The sequence below is a fragment of the Aquila chrysaetos genome, chromosome 2 (assembly GCF_900496995.4).
Source record: "Aquila chrysaetos chrysaetos chromosome 2, bAquChr1.4, whole genome shotgun sequence".
Classification (NCBI taxonomy): Eukaryota; Metazoa; Chordata; class Aves; order Accipitriformes; family Accipitridae; genus Aquila; species Aquila chrysaetos.
This window is the reverse complement of record NC_044005.1, coordinates 78,449,774-78,470,800: the sequence shown is the minus strand read 5'-3', so window position 1 is coordinate 78,470,800 and position 21,027 is coordinate 78,449,774. Positions and strand designations below refer to the sequence as shown.

At 37.9% G+C, this 21,027-nt stretch overlaps 1 protein-coding gene across 8 annotated transcripts in view; it reads left to right on the top strand.

The window, feature by feature from the left end:
• The window catches only part of COL19A1 (collagen type XIX alpha 1 chain), a 220,211-nt gene that overhangs the window by 109,449 nt on the left and 89,735 nt on the right, over positions 1-21,027 (top strand). For all 8 annotated transcript variants that reach the window (XM_030007470.2, XM_041127248.1, XM_030007468.2 and 5 more), the window contains 3 exons: positions 10,698-10,751; positions 19,754-19,807; positions 20,498-20,533. In XM_030007470.2, coding sequence (XP_029863330.1) covers positions 10,698-10,751; positions 19,754-19,807; positions 20,498-20,533 — 144 coding nt within the window. The remainder of the gene's footprint in view (positions 1-10,697; positions 10,752-19,753; positions 19,808-20,497; positions 20,534-21,027) is intronic.

Genomic DNA, 21,027 nt, shown 5'->3' with positions numbered 1-21,027 from the left:
TTAGCCTCACATTGCGAGACCTTTTTAAAAATTCTTTGATGTGATATTTTTGAAATAGGCATGAATGCGAAGAAGTAAATTTGCAGATGAAATACACGTGCAAGTCAATGGGCTCCCTAAATGGGCTCTTGCAATTTTGAGTGAGAGTTGTTTGCAATTAGGATAAGGATCAGAATTCATGAGCAGTGTGTGATGAAAGAAGAAACGACAAAACGGCTGCTCACATTGGTCACTGTAGATCAGGAAGTGGCAGAACCTTTGTTAATGAGTAGACCAAACATAAATCTCGGTGTGAGCGGGGGAAGCTTTCCACAACCTGCAAAGACAAATGTGGATGTTACTACTGAAAAGTCAGCAACATAGGTATTTAAGTGTATTTAAGTCTCCAAAGCACTTATTGGTTAGGTTTTTTTCCTCCACTTAGCAGTAGTTGACGTTTGTTAAGGTAATACTGTCAATGATAAAAATAGTTTTCTTCCTCCATCTCCTCCTTTCCAGCTGCTTCTTCCTATCCCCAGTGTCCCTGTGCGCTGCTATTGTAACTGTTTGTGTAATGCGTAGTAAAGTAAGTAAATCAGGGAACAGTTTTGACCCAAAAAAGCCTCTGTTTACTGGGTTATATCCCAGCAGATTCTGTTTCTCCAAAATGCTGTCTGGCTTTTCTTCAGCAACCGAGGTATTCCAGAAGAACAGGCATATTTTAATGACCAGAAGGTGCTGCAGTCCTATATAGATGATTTTTGGGGCTGGAAAAGAACAGTATGGTTCCTTTTGAATGAAGCTAAACTGAAGAATGTACTCCATGAACAAGGCTAAGGTGCTGCAATTGCTAGTGGCTCTTGAGTTCACGAAAACAGACTAAAGATACTCCAAGGTAGGTTTGGAATACCTCCAACAACATACATATAGTGTGAACTAATACTCTGCATCGTTTGCTCCATAGATCCTCTTCTGTTGTGCAGCACTGTTTGCTAACATAGACATACCTAGAAAATGCTTACTTTGAAGAAGACCTGACGTGGCAGGCACGCAAGTCTAGGGTATTAAGGCTGTTATCAAAGATCTGCACAAGAGTTAAAAAATGGTAAATGGTACAGAAGTATGTGTCTCATGTAGCTAACCCAATCAGCAGCTTTATGCTGGTACTTTGTACAGTACACTCATTGGCCATCGTTGTGTATTCTTAAATTTTAGTTTAAAAACCAAAGAAGCTAGCTTAGAAGAGCAGCTAATTTACAACAGAAGTTCAGAGTTTCTGTGAAAGTAAGTAGAGACTGAGTTGTCTTAGATGTCTGCAGGGAGCATATCATTGACCTTCCTCGCATGGTGAGGCCAATATATATTGTGCACAGATAAAGAAGTTTTGCCCTGTACCCTTTTATGAGTTTTATGTACTTATTGAAGGCCAGTGTTAACTTTAACTGGCTTCTGTTGTCAATAGCCAGCCAGTAGATACAGCTCAAATTTCCCAGGATGCCTTTTCTAAAGATGCTTCCTTCCCTTCAGTAGGCTGCAGAACATTCTCTCACCTTTTTATTCTAGACCGATTTTTTACACTTCACTGCACAGTGCTCCAGCTAGAACAGAAATAAGACAATTATTTTCATGCACAGTACCCTATGGGCTGGTTGTATAGAGAGTTGCCAGGGAAGTGGGAGCTGTGGATTTTGATCCTCTCAAAAAGAGAGAAAACTTCCTGCATTAAATCTACGATTACTAAGTTTTATGCAAAAGGCAGCCATTTCCTACTTTTCTATCTGTGTTTTGAACTGGCCTTAGTGAAGTCTGAGCAAGGTGTGCTTATTTTGAACACACATCAAGCCGCCTCCGCAGCTAAATATCCATCAGAAGACTGAACACATCACACCTTTAGATTGTACCAGGGTCCATCAGAACTATACTGAAACCCCAATTTCCTGGTCAAAAGTATGCATTTCTATGACCTTAATAAACTACTTGCTGTAGTCTAAGAAAATAGAAGTAACCGATACTGCTGTCTGTGTGGGCCTGATGAACACGGTTAATAGTGACAGCTACAGAAAAAGCCATTATTTCGGTTATCATGTGACAAATAAAGCTAGAGGTGCAGCATTTGCAGAAAAGACATAGCAGTCCATCAGCTTGCGCAAACACTTGATGTTGCTGTAACCACCTGCAGAACATCTTTTAGAGTCTAAATAACAACAGCAATAGCCTGCCAAAAGCATGAAAGCATGAGTGTCTGAAAAATACTACGTTCTGTGAAAACAGTACTATTTGTCAACTGCTGACAAGAATAGATTGGCTTTAGGTTGCCTTAGGAGACCAGCCTTGAAAAGAAACTAGTTTATTCCTCCTACGGAAAAATCTTCATTCAACACTAACACTAAGGCAGTATAAATAGAAACCTTCCCACTAAAAGACAGATAGAATTTTTAAACAATTGTAGCTGAAAGTCATATCCATTTGTAGTATTTACTTAAGAAAGGGAAAAATAATGTACTCATTAAATGAGGCAGTCTTTTTCTTTTTAGGTTTTAATCTCTTGATAGATATGGAAGACACTTAAATTCAAAATTATTGTGGAGTTTGGCACTGGAAACTTAGAGCAAAATTCAGCTATTAGTTTTGTTTGTGAGTGATGCAAAAGCAAAATTCTGTAAAAGCTCAAGTATTTGTGCAAGTCAAAATGTGTTATGATTCCCTTGTGTTAGGCACAGTACAAAGAGCAGACCGTTTATCTCATCCTGAAGATATTATAATTAAAATAAAAGATTTAAGACGGAAGATGGATGCCTACAGAACAAGCAGACTTGGTTGGTTAATTAAAAAATAAATAACATGAAAGATGATGCTATGATGCTATTGTGTAGATTTTGTGCTCGTCGCACCAGAGAAGAATTGGGCTGAAGGGAGAGGTTATTGAATGGGGATAAATGGTATGACCTTGTGTGAGCTTTGCAATGCCGAGTTGTGCACTGAGTTTAGTACTTAGGTTTCCTAGTATTTAAGTATGTGTGCATGAGAACCAGCAAAGAAGATAGATGATGAACAGAGTTTTAGCGACCATGTTCCTAATGGGTGGGTGAGAGCAGGATGAGGGAGCATTTGTGAAAATAATGTGATCAAGTCCGGCTGAAAGTGGTAGCTCTGTAGATAGCTGAAAAAGGTTCTGTCTATGGATGTGGTTTGTGTCCGAGACTCACTTCAAGATTATTGCAGTTCTTGGTGACCAACAGAATCAGTGTTTTTTCAGTGATGAAAGAGGAAGCTTTCTCAAGGAAAAAAAAATGTTGAAAGAGACATGTAAAACTAATTCAAATGGTTAGATATCAACAAGAAGGTACTGGAAAGTTAAGATGTTTGCTTGGACAGGAGGCAAGTCTGGAGTAGAAGTGTAAATGATGACTCATAGAAATGATTGTTGATTTTGTATTTGCAGATGAGGTTAGCAGAGATGCTGTAGAAGGAGGGGAAAACTGGACCATGAATGTAACCTGTATAGCCTTTTCATGGCAAGTTGCATGTATGAGTTGTCTGACTGAATTAATGAGTCTTTATAGTTTGGAAAGCCTTTTGCTTTTGGATTATGAGCAAAGGTATAGCACAATAAACAATGTGCAATGCAGCAATTTTTAAACTGAAGTGATATGCCATGTATAGAATGTATTGTAGAACTTGGCCAGATGGAGTGAGTAAAGAATAGAATATCCGTTATTATTCACAGTGGGGGTTTTAGAGTCTTTAAAATATATTCTATGATTTCTTTCTGTAGATGCAAATTCTTGAAATAAACATTATATTGATTTTTGGGGGAAGCTTTGAGTTATTTTAGAAAGCTATTTACATCCACTAAAGCCTCTGCACGTAAATGCCAGTAGCATTTGCAAATGAAGATCACCACAAAAAAGCTTAGTGACTTTTCCTTATAAACACATTTTACCTGACTGATTGTATTTTCTCTGAAGAGAGTATTAATATATTTGAGTGGATGTTAAGAATACATATTATCTAGGAGACTGAAACTCTGCTTTCAGATAGCTCATGCTTTGGGTTGTATTATTTTTCTTATTTTTATGAATAAAACTTTAATCTTGGGTTAAGAATTTTTCTTTCAAGTTAAAGTCTGGGAATATATGATTAAATAATTACCAAAAAGAGTGGAGGTTTGGTTGTTGATTTTATTTGGTTTTTTTCCTTGACATTGAAAGGTTTGAAGGAAAAAAAAAAGTGAAATGGTGATGGCAGGATGAGCCATGGCAGATTAGCATACAGAGCAAAGCTTGCAAACCGCAACATCTAAATTTTATGTGGCAAAAAGCAAAGCCAGCGTAAGCATCTTAAGCCTGAGTACATTCGTTTGGGGCGTTTATTATCAAATAAGAAAGCTAAATGTTAGATTTTGGTTAGTCTTATATAAATTGTAGCAAGCAGGAGTTATCCAAAATCTCAGTATTTTTTCTTTTTGTGCTGGCTAACACCTGTCACTCTAAAGGATGAAGTTGTCCTTACATTTCTTTTACCCTAACAAGTCTCTTAGATGTAAAGGTATGTTATGTACTATTCTACATAGATTGTTTTTTCTGCTTATCACAGTATTATTTAATGCCTTTTAGTATTTCATTAATGGTCTTAACTACTAGCTCTGGCCGGCATCAGGGAATGTTAGGCAGTCTTTTAGATTTCCACAAGATAGGGTTACGTTGCAGATAAGGACCAAGGTGAGATTCAGAGATCTGTACGGAACACATTAAGAGATCAAAGGATTGTTCACTTGTGTTTTCAATAAGGCATTGCTGGTAGTGTTGCCGTGGCTTTTTCTAGATTTGAAAGAATAGAATTTGAGTTTTCTGAAGGCTTAGTTATTAAGTGTATCATAGTTCTGTAGGCTATGTAAGAAAAGGTTTCATTAACTCAATAACTGAGAACACTTTATTGCCTGCCAGAGTGCCATGGAATTGGTAGACTATGTTAGAAATTGGTGTTTGTGGATGTTGTAATGTGAGGTGGATGTTGCAGTGTGAGAGATTAGCTTTCATGAAGAATGTAAAAGTATGCCTAAACTACATGACTTGATCGAATGCGGATACAGTCCTTCAATCTAAAGACGTTGCTAACTCTTCAGAATACATTTATCTGTCCGCTCCTGTTTCATCTGTGTTATGTGTTTTGATTTTTATTTTGCTGTTCTTTATCTCTGAACTGGTACTATTCAATCACTGTACTTGGCGATAATGGCATGGTGATAGGGCAAACAGCTCGGTCATATTTTTATCCTATATATTGCTGGCATTTGAATTAATGTTTGTCTGTCTTTCAGTGCCTTCATGAAAAAAGGTAATTTATTTATTAAATGAGAGAATTTTGATTCCTTAAGACATGTGCCTCCTGCAAAAACTGTAATCATTACTCAGCAAGGACATCATCCTAAGAAAAGCTAAAACTATTTTAACATGTGACTTTGTCACGTTTTCCAAGAGAGAGCAATCACAGCAGAGCCAAGGAGCAGTCTAGAGGAAATGTTATCCTGGGAGAGTGTACATGGCTATATCTGCCTTGCCCCCATAAAGACACACATACGATGAAGTATTATCTAGTCTGTCTAGAACATTCTCAAGCAAAATCTACAGTTAAGGCAATGTCACTCTATTCTTAGATAGATCATTACAGTACTTCTCTGCCTTTTTAACCCCAATTCCTCCCCTGTCCCCCACCACAGACCTAAATCCCTTTGGCTACAAACTAAACCCATTATTTGTGTGTTTACTATGGAAAACTTATTGTCCTGTTTATAGCATTCTTTCCCATATTTGAGATTCATCAGCGTGTCCTATGTTCACTCTTTCCTCCTAACTTTTTTTTTTTTTTTTCCAAACTTTCTACCATTCTGGTTTGGAGAAGAGCAGATACCTAAAAGTTGTCACAAGTTCCATGAAATAGACGATGCCCTGAACTAGACACTGTTTTTCGCTGTTCTCATCAGTGTCAAGTAAACCAGAATAATTGGGTTTTTTCAATTTGCATTTGGCAAATGGAGAATGGAGTTGAGCCTTTTAAAAATAGCTGTGTGTTACAGACTCCCGCTCACTATGTGGTCCATGATAATCCGCAGATCCTTTTCTGCAGTAATGCTACAGCAATTCTTCTTTACTTGTTATTTACATGTTTGATTTCTCCATTTGGAGAGCACTAAACTGTAACATTTATTGGACTTGATTTTTTTTTTTTTTTGATTGCTGTTCTGATAGATCTAAGTCATTTTGCATTTTAAGCTTTTTCTGCAAAGAATAAAAATGGATGGCTGCCTCATTCCTGTTGACAGGAAGAAGCAATTCATCAGTGCAGTTTTGGAGCCATGGGCTGGCCTGGCTTCAGATCATTCTGTGCCTAAGATTTTGGACTCAGCTGAGGTGGTAGTTTGCCTTTATATAGCCTCTCTGGCTTAGAAATGCCTAGAGCTTGCTTAGAAATGCGATGCGTGACACTAAGCAGTAGTTGGCCGGTATGAGCGTCTTCAGCATTGCTCAGCCTGTGTATGTGAAGCTGGAAGGAAAGATCTTTCTCCTGACATGTTATCTGGCTTGCTCAGGCATGACACCTGTAGTGTGGGGCACGTTCACAAGACAGCGATGGCGCAGTTTGGAAGCAGAAGGTTTTTGGACACAGTTTCTTGCTAAGTGTGTCTACTGAGCTCTCTGAATTCCTGACGCCTATGAAGCTTTGGGATCACTTGCTTTCTTGCTGTGTCTGAGTATCCTAAATAGGTGGGTTTGGGAAGACACAGGCTTCACAGTGACATCTTTCCAGGTCATCACTGTTGATTTTAATTTACTAGAAATAGACGTATATCTCTGCAATGTTTTATGCTGTTTCTTTCTGACCCTGCTTAGGTAATAGTCTTATGTAATACAGGGTTACAGTCTGTTTGGAAGTAACCTTCTTGTGTCACTCTTTTGTTTCCTTGCATAGTTCCTCCCAGTCTGAACTGAGACAAGATCATTAGTCTGCCTTGATTTCCACTCCTTTTAAATGGCATAGTGTCTCAGCAGTCCTGAGGTGCTTTACCCTGAGTATTGCTGCTTTCCTGAAGCTATACTATCCCACATTCTATCCCATCCGTCAGTGAGAATGTTATTGGGATGGAGTACTTCATAACCCCAGCTCTCCAGACACCTATCAAAACCAGAAAGAGTTATAGCATCTTTTTTTGAACTGAAGATTCATAACTTATTTAGGAAAAATCAATAAGCATTACTATGAGCTGCGTTCAGTTTAAAAGAAGCTATAGAGAAGTGGTTGCAAGAAAAGAAAATTCACATAGAGCATTCTGCTGAGACAGAGCTGTACCAAAACAGAAAAGAATATTTTAAAAAGAAACAACAAGCCATAACTGTCTTACAAATATGTAGGGTAAAATCACGGAGTTTCAGAGGTTAGAGATTATAAGGTATCTGCAACTGAGTTAGTGATACTGTATAGCTTGTGTACTTTGGAGAGTATTTCAGCTATTGTTAACAATGGTACTTTAAAATGCTTGGGACAAAGGATATCAGGAATTCCTGATTAGTATCATTAATAGGGCAGCGCTGCAAAAAAAAACCCTTTACCTTTTTAGGAGAATTTTTAGGTAGGAATGCATTTTATTTCCAAATACATTACTTTGCCTTTATAATAAGGAGGAAATAGTACGTGAGGAAAATGAGGCAGCTGTAAAGTGGAGAAGCGAGTTGAAGGCTGGTACTCTTATCTTGCGGAGGCCATGTGTGAACTCCTGGATCTAATTAAAGAATGTTACCACTGAATTCAGTGTGTCCGCTATTACACACATCAGACTGAATACCTCCCAGCTTTTATACTGGAGCAACCCCATCAGCTTGTTCCACTGGGGTAATTGAAAGCAGAATGCACCCAAAGAAATGCAAATAGTTCAGTGTTATATTGGATTAGTTTTAGTTAACTAATAAACAAGGCATGGCACTTCCAGAGATTCATCATCCTGGTTTTGCAATAAATAGTCTTTAATTGTCTCATCTGAATATAGCATAAGCAGGCAGGAACATTAGATATAGAAGGGCATTAACACATTTTTCTCTCTTTTTTGTTAATCTGTGAGGTAAGCCACAATGTTGATTATTAACAGCCTACTCTATGCTGCAGAGTGGCTTCAGCAATTCTGCAAATTGGCTAGATTTGAAGCTGTTAATTATGCAGTATAGTGCGCTCCATAAAGGCAGAAATGAACGTGACTTGGCTCAGTTCTCATGAGAATAAATTGTAAAAATTGGACCTCTGTTTGGTTTGAATTCTGGCTTCACAGAGGACACGGACATTCTGTACAACAGGCTTGGTGAGGACAAATCATTTACTCCATTAAAAAATCAGAATACGGTCATAGTAAAATTGCATACCTGGCAGAAAGCCCATGGCTCTTGGGACTCTGCAGACGTCCGAGGCTCATTAGCACGGGGTGCTTTTTATCATTTTATCTAAGAAACTGTCAAACATCTTATAATTTACAAGGTATTCAGATTTAAGGAAGACCCTGCATTCACCAACCACGCTTGTATGTGTCTGGAACTGCCTGCCGGTATTTTAAAGTTACTGTCTGCCTGCTGTAGAAGAGAAAGGCATGGTCTCCAACACATGCTGCTCATCTAATGTCAAGGCAAATGATAAGCGAGGGTGAGGGGAGGGTTGTCTTTTGGCTTAGGCTCTCTCTCTAGGTTTTTATGTAAATTTAGATGTTGGATAACAAATTATGACAAGATACTTTTACCTTAGGTTTCCACCTATGCATCAAGGAATTTACAAGATGTTACTACTTCTGAAGCAAATCTGTACACATTTATATCATTTTCTTTTAAAGTATGAAAGCAGATAAACAAATCAGAAGAAAAAACAGCTCCATAAATTGGAATGATTTTTAAATCTTCTAGAAATATATTCACATAAGGAGATATTATGTCAAATATATGGCTGTACCTTTGTAGCTGTTGCAAGATTGTAGCAGTGTAACTGATACTACTTGAAAGATCCTGAAAGAAGTATTAAATGTCCAGTGTGTCACAGTGATGAAAAGTAAAATGTCATTTTTGTAGTTTTTTTTAAAAGCTTAAGTGAGCTATTTAAAAAAGAACAGTAAGTTTGGGGCTTCAACTCTCATTTTTTTAACTGACAGTGAAAGAAAATTACTATCTCAACCAATGCCTTAATATGTAGAACAAAGAGGACTTTATAGTTTAAACCTACTAAAATAACCAGTGTTAATTTCCTATAACTGTTTACTGTCATTTAAACTTTTGCAATAAATGCATAGATTTATCTTGTTTAATTTTTTTTTTCTTTTTTATGACAAGCAAGAAAGGCAATTCTTGAGGAAAAACCTTAACGCTATGATTCAGGCTAATGCATAGCATTAGGTTTGTTATCAACGAGATGTATTAAAATGGAAACACTGAACTAGCAAAGCCATCTTGTGCATGGGATTATTAAATTCACAGTTTGCTGTTGCTAATTTGTTAGCAGGCTTCAGTTGTTTGAGAAAGCTCATACAAACTCATTTTGCAAAACCGATTATTAGATGAAATGCCCTCTGTCATTGCCACTGGAGGAATAGCTCTGAATCAGGGCTGTGTCACAAATGGAGTTAGCTGAATGATCTCAGTTCAATACCATTTACCTAACAGAATTACAAAGATGATGCTGCCGTAATGAATAGGTTCTGCTCAGACAAATGGAGTCCCCTGCAGATAATGGAAATTCAGTGCAGGGCTGTTCGCTTTCTTTGGTTGATATGAAGAGCTTGGACTCTAGGATAAAGTCAGTCCTTGTGCTTTTATCAGAATTATGTTACTTTTATGATTTGACAAAGTTCAGTCTAATGACAGAGATGCAATTATAGAGCTGGTTAGACTTGTTGGTTCTGGAAGACATTCTCCCTTATGTTATGCTTCTTAAGCAGGTGTATTTTGTTCACTTTGATGAAATATGCGTTAACTAGAATAGCATGGTAGTTAGAGATAATCCAGAACTGAATCCTTTCACGTATCCTGCATGGAATATTGTGTTTTGTAGTCAGTGTTTCATGAGCAAACACAGGAACCAGCCTGTATAGTTGATTCTGAAGGATCGTTCCCACTATTTTTTTCTTTTGATTCATGATGTTGTTCATATTCATACCTATGAGAAAATTTTCAGAACAAAAATTGTTACCACTTTTCAAATGCAATCTGTGAATCATATACTAGTATGAGTCAAAGACAAATGATAATAATGAGGACAGTTCTGTTATCAGATATTTAAAACAATAATTGTTTATTAAAAACCAGTCTCAGAATGAAAGCAATTAATTTAATGTCAAGGTTAAGATTTTCAAAAGGAAAACTGTTCCCCAGTGTAAATTTCTGTTTCACCACCATGTTCTCAGAGCACTGTGAGAACCGAGAATATTTTTCTGTGGCGATTCTTTACGCATGTTCAGTGGCACTGTGAAGTACAGAGAACTGTAGCTCTCGGAGCGCTAGATGTTTTTCAGAGGCATTTATTTGGAAAGAATTTCTGTTGGAATGTAAGAAATAGTTTTGCTTGTGCAGCCAGCAGTGTATATGTAGCACTTCATGTAGAACAGACCAGAATCTTAAAATATTTTTCCTGTTAAAAAGTGTCACGGGTTAGTATTTGTCTTGTATATATAATGAAATAAATATTCATTCTTTTAGGGTGAAAAAGGAGATAAAGGAGAACGAGGACCAGAAGGCATTCCTGGAAGAGAGGTAAACTGAATGATAATGAAACAGTCAAGTCACAAACGTTTGGGAGGGTGGTTAAGCAATGAAATTCAGAATTTATGTAAGGAGAGTGATGGATTTAGAAACTGTGTATGCCTGGAGAGTTAACATCCACAAGATGATGGGGCGAGAAAAAGAGGTGCATTCAGGTGAGATACGAGTTCTTAAGGCTTCAGGTTGGACGGGAGAGCTGTGGGTAAGGATGTGGTAGGTTCCATGATATTTCTGGTGAGGGCTCATGAGATAAACTGAAACAAGCGTGGGGATTAAGGCAACACAATATAGATGAGAATCATTCCTGGTTGGATAATCTGCTGGAAAGGAGGGCATTTCTGGAGGTAGGGTGAAGCTAGGCCTGGACCCTTGGTTTCTGAAAAGGAAAATACACAGGCTGTTAGGCATTCCTGGGTGCGAGCCATGGGTCACTCACTGTGCCATGTGGCTCACGTGATAGAGAATTTGAGTTAAAATGTCACTTTTTTTCACTGCCTACTTAGTTAATTGGTCTGGTCCGTATTTGAGGTAGAGCATGAATCTGTGTCTAAAAATACTGGATTATCGTGATGGCTGAGTTCATATTCTAGCTTGAACCTGAGCTAACACTATAGACACGCCCAGTAATAAACCTTACTTTTGCCTAATTTATTTTTAAATTTAAATTTATTTTTGTATCTATTAAACCCAGGTGAGAGGACAGAAGGTCAGAATTTGTTTCAATGCAATACTAAAATGGCCAACCAGCATGATTTGAACAGCAAGATTTTTTAAAAAAGAAAATAAAACCAAGCCAGCAGTTTTCTTTATCCCCCTCTTCCCCTCCTGTCTGACCTTGTGAGGGTCAGCCTGGGTTTAGGTTTTAACGCAGGATACTGTTGGCTCTCCAATTGCAAAGCATCACAGTTGAAGGCAGAGAGCATCTCACAGAGGGATCTGAACCTGACTGTCCAAATTCTGTGGGGAATGACTGGCATTAGGACTGGAATCCAGATACAGGATTTGAAAAAAAACTATTCAGCAAAGCTTTTTTAAGCAACTGTACCGAAAGAGTAAAAGGGTCAACATTTGACACAAAAATGCTATGGCAGTCGAGCTGGGTCTGCTGAAAATGCAGTAAAACAGACTACATAATTATGACACTTTTTATGTCATCTGGCTTTCTACGCACACTGTAACCATAAAAATATTTTTCCTATTTTAGGTTATTATAATTTAATGCTAGATAAATCAGCCTATTTTTGACTAATACTGGATGTCCTCCATATGAAAACATACACTATGTACTGAGCTGAAACTATGTTTAGGTATTCGAAGAGGTATTCTCTTGTAGCCTGCTTGTCTGTAAAGGTGAACCGTATACTTCTGTCAAGCATACATATATGCTGACAGCATGGAAAAAACACATCTGTGTTTCTTTCCATAGCTCTGGGAACATTTCTGTGTTGGTCTTACACGATCTTCTTTACTACATGGGATCTTGTTCCATAAGCCTTTTAGGAAGAGTAAGGTATACCAAGTATCTGGTGAACTCTAGAACATATTTGACATACTGGCACTGTGAAAGTGTAAAATATCGAACCTTTATATTTTGAAATATTTACTGAACTGTTGTAATGTGTCAAGAAATGGTAGATTATCATCATGGGGACTGTCTAAAATACTTCGGAAGTAAAATTGCACAAGGCAGTATAACATTATATTGTTTGAATCCACACATAATTCTTTTTTAACAACACTTAAATAAAATGCTTTGGATTCAGTTATCACTGTGCATGGAGATGCCAGTCATTAAGTTTAAATTTAAAGGACTCTGTATCATTGACTGTTGGTTGCTATCAGTGTCTCTCAAACTCATTCCGCATACAGAAATGTAACATCTGATATTTCTGCAATAATCAAGTTAATCTGCTTACATGGGTGTAATCTGCAGCGCTGTATAAAGAAAGCCTGAAAACACTTAAAGCTAGCGGTATCGGCTGCTGGCAGCTGTTGTCTCTGCCTGGGGGAGTGAGGTTTCTGTACTCGCAAGTGAAGAACTTGAAAATGATGACTGAACATTTTAACTCGCACAAATGGTAGAAACATATTTGAATTTATTTTAATCAAAATCAGGAAAGTAGGTGTCACAGAGCAGTTTTGTTTGCTGTTACTACTTGTGTTTTCTTTGCTGTACAAAGAGTTCTTGCTTGGATGAAGTAGCATGACAGAGGGGAAGCCAGACATGATTTGGAGACTAGGCTTTCTGTAATGATGAAGAGAGACCTAAAAATTTTAATTCCCTCATCCCTCACTGGTTGTGCTAACTGAGTCAGTTAATCTCATTGAGAACCAGGTTTGGAGGCAGGAACTGTGAATATATTTAACTGCTCTGCACATCTCCGAGTTTATCACTCCAGGAATCTGAGCCAAGATCTACAATGCCCGTGTCCCAGTCTGGGACGTTATTCAGAGTCCATCCGACAAGATGAATACTTACTATAAATACTAGTAACGTAGTTGCCATTGTTTTTAGCTTCTTAAGGAGCAGTTATTTATAACTTAATATATTACTAATGTAGTCCTCCCGTGGTGTATGTTCACATTACATCTGTAAGCAGGTATTTGCCTGTATAATACGAATAGCCAGTTTGCTTGAGTAGTATCTCTGTTTTATCCCTTGAGACTTTTGTAGCCACTTGATATTAATAATGCTATCATTTGTATCACTGTAACAAGTGGAGCTTCACAGACACACTGTCTGAAAGAAAACCTGATAAATACAGTTTCTTCTCCATCACGCTCATATCCCGTATGGAATAAGAGCAAATCTGCAATACAAATATCCATGAAACTTATCTGTGGAGTGAGATTATGTTCTATTCATACACTTGTCAGTTGAACGGAAATTGAAAGAAAATCTTTATCATTGAAACTTTTAGACTCTTTTTGGAGTCATGTCATTTTCTTGATCAGTGGTGCAGGTAGGAAATGAATACCACAGGACACTACCAACTAATGTTTTGCTGACAGAAATGAAATACTTCAGCAAAAGTAAGTGAAAACAGAAAGTTTTGTCATACCTGTCAGCATGTCAGAAAATTCTAGTAGTGGAGCAATTTGAAGTTTTTGAATGACATTAGCGAGAAAGGAGCAGTGGCGATATTTAAAAGTACATGAGACATAAACTGAAAAATAGTATGTTGTTTGGAGCTTTGAAAATACTTTGGTAAATTAGAAAAGTTAACCCAGCATATGCAGCTTGACGTTGTACAGCTGACTTTGAAGCTGTGGTTTTAATTTAGATTTTAAGGCTGCTCTGTGGAGAAAATATAGTTCTATTTTCTTACTCGTTAGAGTATTCCCAAGTTTTATTACTTGGTAGAGATTGTTGATTTGATCTATAATAATTTGGTTGCACATTGTTGGTTAGTGTGTTGGATTGTTTACTGTCTTTTCAGTACTTTAGATAATAAGTGTTGTTCTAGGAGATTTTGACCCGATATGAGGTTGAACCAGATTACTCTAATGCAGGCCAGGGAATTGAAAATAATGAATGATGTTTTTCCAAACAAATATCTTTTACAGTGAAAAACCTGTTCTCCTCAAAAGATTATGCCAGTCTTACAGCATTTTCCATTGCCACATGCATGCAGCGTAGTGTATGCGGCACAAATAGGTGCATTTCCAGTGGGCAACGCTTGGCTGCTGCGGGAGCTGCTGGAGTCCTCTGGTTAAGGTCCAGCTGATCTTTGCATTTTTTCATTGGAAGAGCACCTGTTGGCAGCTGCCGGTACATTTTACCTCTTTCATCTCTTTTCTGTGATGATGTATAAGCACTGTCTGCTGCTCGCTCGCTCTCTGAGAAAATTTTCAGTGTGTGATACACTTTTCTCAGGCCTCGGTGAACCTGCTAGGGCGTGTTAAGTCAGAATTCATCAAGTGAAGTGTTAGGGCACAAAAAGCATGTTTTACTTGGAGGGAACTCTTAACATAACAATTTTCCTAACATTCCTGACCTCCAGAAAGAGTTTTCTTATTGATAATTTCATGCAAAGCTAATAATTCAGTTATTTTGGTACTCTTTTTCAGACTTCTCTGATCAAATCCATGTTTGTTACTATGGTAAACATTTTGTCTCGGGGTGAGAGGTTAATGCACTTCTCAGCTATTTCCCAGCTGTGGATAAGTAAGTAACTGACGGCAGCTGAGAAAAGGCTGTGGGCCCTGCCTTCTAACACTACTGGTGAGGTTTGCGTTATGACTGATACCTGTCTCTTGGTGTTAGTAGTTTGTCTTCAACAAGCTGTTGAACAGAGCCCTGACTCTCGACGCCCTTGGTCCCTCTGGTCTCCAGTCCCTATGGAAACCCTTCAGTCCATTGTCCTCTGCCAGGCAGCATAAGCCTTAGAAACTCTGGCAGCTCTGTAAGAGTTTCCCAGTAAGCTTCCTCTCCTTACCCTAGCTTTCTGGAGGCTTCTGTGTTTGCTTGCACATCAGCTCATTGTCAGTCTACTGCTGAAAGGCTTCCTCAAGCTTCCCTGGCCTGTCACTCAAATCCCCTTGTTTGGGCTGCAGAGTTTTTATGACAGTCAGCTAGTCAGTCTCAGGCAGAGAGGTGTCTGCTCATTAAACCCTTACAAATCCCTTGTGTGGCTTTTAAACCCAGCTGAACATCACAGTGTCAAGGCTAAAAGCAACAGACGAGTCTGCAAGAAAATCTAATTTACAGAAGCAGGCTCCTTTAAATTACAGGATGCTTTCCCCATCCTGTGCAAGCACCAACACACGTTTCACTTTTAATATAACCCCTGTAGGTTATATGGGAGTACTCGCAGAAGGCGTGTACTTGGTTCAAGTTGTTGCTGTCATTTGATGTCATTTGTTACTTGATATTCCTAGGGGTTAGGAGTCCTTGGTAAGGTAGTTCCTGAGACACTACAGGTGTATGGGATGTGATTTCCCAGCACAAGCAGCAAGCCGTGAATCCGCTGTTCTCTTCATCTTCTGTCCTTTTTGCTAGTGATGGTAGTAGTACCGACTGGTTTGCAGCTCATCATGTTGACCCAAAAGAATTGGCTTAGGGGAAAGTGTTGTTTGGGTTTCCTTTTCTCACAAAATCTTTGACTGTTCTGATCTTATCCAAATGACTGAAAACATAGGAAGTGAAAAACTGTTTCATTTTCTGGTTCTGGTTATACCTGGCCCTCCTTTTAATGACTAAAATGTTCTCAGGCTTGGTAAAGAATGTATTTATCACATCACTAAGTAAAGTTATTTTTTCTTCGGCATGGAACTCCAGAGCACAGCAAATATTGTATGAGATTGTCGCTGGTTTAAAGGGATAATTTAAATAGAAAAGCTGTAGCCTTTTATGCCAGTAGTGGTGGGACACCATTAATAAAATCCAATCCTTTGAAGAATTTGTGAAACCATGGTCCTTTTTAGAGCTTTAAGGCACAGTTACTGTTTTGTAATTGTTTTCTTCTCCTAATTCAGTTGGTTTTGTAGGCTGGCTAAGACTCCAGCAAACTAATATCACAGAAAAGTCTGGTTAAATATTTATCAAAAATAGTGTCAACCCATATGGTAACTTCTCCTTTAAATTCCTTCCACCAGAAGAAATACCATTGTCATCCCCTTCCAAATAAAAAGCCTGCCTCTACTTTAATCTTTCCCCCATTGGCCCCAATTTTGCTGACTTTATGCCCTTATTGAAATTTGTGATATACTTGTTCCAGTAATTTCTCTATTGGTCAGAAATTGTCTTACAGTAATACCTGTTTTATTATATATATAAAAAACATTTATCACTTCTACCATTTCTCATGTTATGTTGTTACCGTTGAGTTGGCCTTATACATGCATATCCTAATGTTTACTTTACATTTTGGCATCCATAGAGGAACTGTAATGTAAGGATTCTGACCTGTAAAAAGACCGAGCTGTAGTCCTTACAGAGGAGAAAAAGTACCAGCTGAAGACTGTTCATGAACTCACAAATGTGTATTATTATATGGCTCCCCAAAAGGTAGAATTAGATGGGGATAGAATTCAATAATTCATTTACCCTCTCTTATGAGAGCTGCTGGAATTTTTACTCAGTTCTTGAATTTCTGGCAAATCTGGTAACAGACTCCTTAGATCAATTAAAAATTAGTTTGTTGTTTTCAAAACTGACCTCGTTCTCCTAAAATATTGCAGAAAATGAGCTTTTCTAATTTAAAGCTTAATCTAAAATCATCCAAAATATATCTGTTAGATAACCACATCCATTCTACTGAAGCGTCCTGTTCTGGTCTCTGCCAGAGACAGGATACTGTACCGTACTGTGCTAGAAGGAGCTACAGATTTGACTTAGCACAGGAATTCTTACTTATGTCATTTCAGAGACAGTCAGCAGCAGCTAAACCTCTCAGCAGCTTTAAAAAGGTGGCTGTAGGGAAGAATAGGCATGGTGCAGTACCAGATGTGGTTTTGCAAGCATTTGCTATGTCTGGGACTTATTAAGATGATATTATTTTTAAAAGATATATAATGCGTAGAAGAACAAGAAATACTTCTAATGGGAAAACCTTTTAAGCAATTTTTTTTTCTGATACTACTGCTCTTTCTTGGGCTTTTAAACTGCAAAGGAAAGCTAATTCAAGTATCTTAAAATAAATACTTCCTATGAAAACCTTCCTGGGAACTCAAAAACTCCTGCTTCAAACGCTGTAAGGTTTGTTGTCAAATACGTAGTTTCCCCTTGTCCTTTTTATGTGAGGTCGAGCTCTGTGGTCATCATCTCTGCAGTAGCTGTCAAACTGCATACCTCACCGAGGTGCACTGCAGGAACACTAGTAAAAGCTTTAAACACACCAGTTAGGAAAAAATGAGGTTTGTAGTTTGACAGTACATGGCTTGGGTTCAGTATCTTTCATCTGCAGTTGTCTTTTCTATTCAGTACAGACACACACAGATACATATTGCTGTCTGTGAGTTGCAGATTTTTTTTTTTAGCCTTATCTTTTCTCTTCTGTAAATATGCAGCCTAAGAGCTAATTCTTAAACTGAAACCTATTGTTCCACTGCTGATTTGCTAATGCTGATTTTGAACCAAATCCATACAGTTTGCATACCTGAAAAATCCCTAAAATGTCTTTTTAGAATATGGAGTGGATGTGTTTTATGCAGTCTTTCAGAAGGAGGTGAAAAGTAAAATGCAGTAAATGGAGACAATACTAAAACTATGTCATACATATGCAGATTGTATAAAGAAAGCAATTTTTTGGCTTGGTTTTTGAATCCATCTGCCTATTACATTTTTTAAGTTCAAACAGCAAAACTACTTCTGATTTAACTGTTACATATTTGGCAAGCTTAATAAAGGACAAATCAAAGCTAAATCAGGGGTATTTACAACAACCACAAATTTAATCCAAAGTGGGTACTTAAATGCTCATATAGTTCTAAATGATGTTCCTTCCAGATGGTGAATTAATGTAATTTTAGCAGGAAGTGAAGTTGCACAAATATGCAGTATTTAGAACACTCACTGATTTAATGTTTCTGTACCCACCAAGGCACAGATGTTACTTATCATTTTCATGGCAGTTGTCTCTATCTTTCCAATTATCGCAAACTGAGGAAGTGAGTTTGCAAGGGCAAAAGGGGGGCTGGGAAGAACTTAAGTTAGTAAACCCTAATCCAAATGTAGATGAATGTTTTCTGTCCTCGACCTATCTAACCTCCGCAATAATAATGATGGTGGCCTACTCGTGGAGTATCTCATTATGATTCGGTCCTTTATTGCCTACGTTATTGCCATTTGGTTTCTAAGGAAAATCTTTGAACCTGTAGAGCGCTCTCTGACTTACAATGTATATGCTCTCCTGTCACATGCCTCTAAAGCAATGATCAGAGGGAAGGCACAAGACAAATCTCTTGGCTTAAACAAGGAGCTCCTGACAGGTTGGTCCAGCATCAGGATTAAGTTCATTCCTTATTGCAGAATGGCTTGAATTTGCTGGGCATATTTCAAAACCTCTCGCTTTTCCATGTGTTTCGCAGCAAGGAGAAGACAACAAAGATTATGTGCTGGCTCTAAAGATCTTTTTGGGGGTGCTTTTGGTGAGGGATGTTAGTGGAAGAGCTGTATCATAGACAGTCTAGAGGGTAGATTCAGACTAGATAGAAGGAAATTTTTTACGATGAGGATGGTGAAACATAGGAAAAGGTTGTCCACAGAGGCTGTGGGTGCCCCATCCCTGGAAACATTCAAGGTCAAGGTTGGACAGGGCTCTGAGCAACCTGATCTAGTTGATGTCCCTGCTCATTGCAGGGGTTGGACTAGATGACCTTTAAAGGTCCCTTCCAACCCAAACTATTCTATGATTCTGCAACTGTGAAATTGCTGCGTATGTAACGTGTTAAGACTAGGCAGTATTATCTGCTTCTCCGGCTGAAGGCAGAACTAAGAAGGGACGTATGAAGGACTCAATTATTTCTCTAATTGCCTTTTCAAACACTGGTGAAGATTGGAGTGTGAGAGGATGTGCAGCAGCTCTGAGCTATACCCTGCTGTTGTTCACCAGCTTAGCATTGCTACTTGAAACATAGAATCCACAGCTCTCTGTCCACCTCTGCCTCTCCCAATTTTAGCAGAGATTAAGTGAATGTACTCATACTTTCTCTAGTATTTTATTTTATCTTTGTCGGCCATGCAAGACACGGACCTACTGGGACTGCAAAGGAACTTTGTATTTCTACACGCTACTTGCCATAATGAGGCACAATCAAGTAGATAGTTTGCTTTGTATGTTTAATTATGTGTTGAAGACAGATGCAGTCTTTGATAGATGTTTCTCTGTTCACAAAATAATCAAAATAAAGAATTATGAGATAGTAGTACTAATAATGTGATAATATTTTAAGGCTTAGTTGGTTAGCGTATACTAAATCACAGCACTACAGGATTTTGTCCAATGCTTTCCACAGATGACAACAAATAAGCATTTTTCTTCTTTGCCCAGGGACTAAAAGGTGACCCTGGTAGTCCTGGTGTGGCTGGTCCTAAAGGAGAAAAGGTACTTTTTTATCCATAAAGTTGTACATATATGCGAGTATGCATGATATTTCTTCAATATTGAACACGTTGTCTTAACTACTTGTGATGAGCACCCGCTGCTGCCGTTTGTGTAGTTTAAGGGTTGAAGAATATGAACACAGACTAACTGTAAATACGGAAAACAAGTACTCTTTATCAGAATAAATTTTGAATGGAATTCAGAGCAGGAGCCTAAATTTGATGTTCTGAATTGTTCTCTGGGTGCTCTGATTTGCTCCCACGGACTGAATCTGAAGGTCTCAGAGCGCGATTCATGCCGCAGCAACATAATTCTGTGAATATTTTACACAGTCAGATGTCATTACATATGTGAGCTGTCACACTGACTTCAGTGGCCACCTTGTGCATGTAAGCTGCAGCTTGTAATTTAACATATGCAAATGTGTTTTGAAGGATTGCTTTTTTTAAGCTGTGATTCATTTATGCAGATGCCTGCCATTTTTTTCCATTTAACCTGTGGTGAACTGTGTACATCTACGCCATTACTGAAAAAGAATATTGCTTTACTCGTATATTTTCATAATCAGAGCGTGTTTGATGATTATATTGAATTTACTTCTGCAGTAGTGCATATCCTTTAAAATGCCTAGAGGTTAAATATGTATAGCTAGAGAGATTGCTGATTTACTTACTCTTGTATTTTAACTAGGGAGATGCAGGACCTCCGGGACCAGCTGCCTTGAGCGTAAGTACATGTAAAACAAAAACAGACGAAAGAAAATCACTAAGAGATGTTGCAGTTTTTAGCTTATTTGCAATGTAAATACTTTCATTATTAAATTTAAGAGCCAAGTACCTTTCTTTAGAATGCCTCTGCATTTTCTATATGAATTGTGAAGCAGGGAAAAGGGAATTTTATAAATATAAAGTAAATAAGCATATTTAAAACATCTTGTTTCCCACCAAATGCTAACAAGAATATTGGGGTTTTTGTTCTCTGTATAGACAGTATAGGCTGGTTAAAGCCAAATAATTCCCTTGTTATTTTTAGTGAAAAACACTTTTCAGTAAAAGCTTGCAAAACTACTTAATGCTTTTTCAGATATTGTAAATATTCTATCGTCAGGTTATTTTATTAAGTACTTAGTTATGCATGCAATGCCCTATATATGACACAGGATTCTATATATAGGATGCATATGTTCAAATTTGACACACAAGACCCTATTTTCAGGAAGT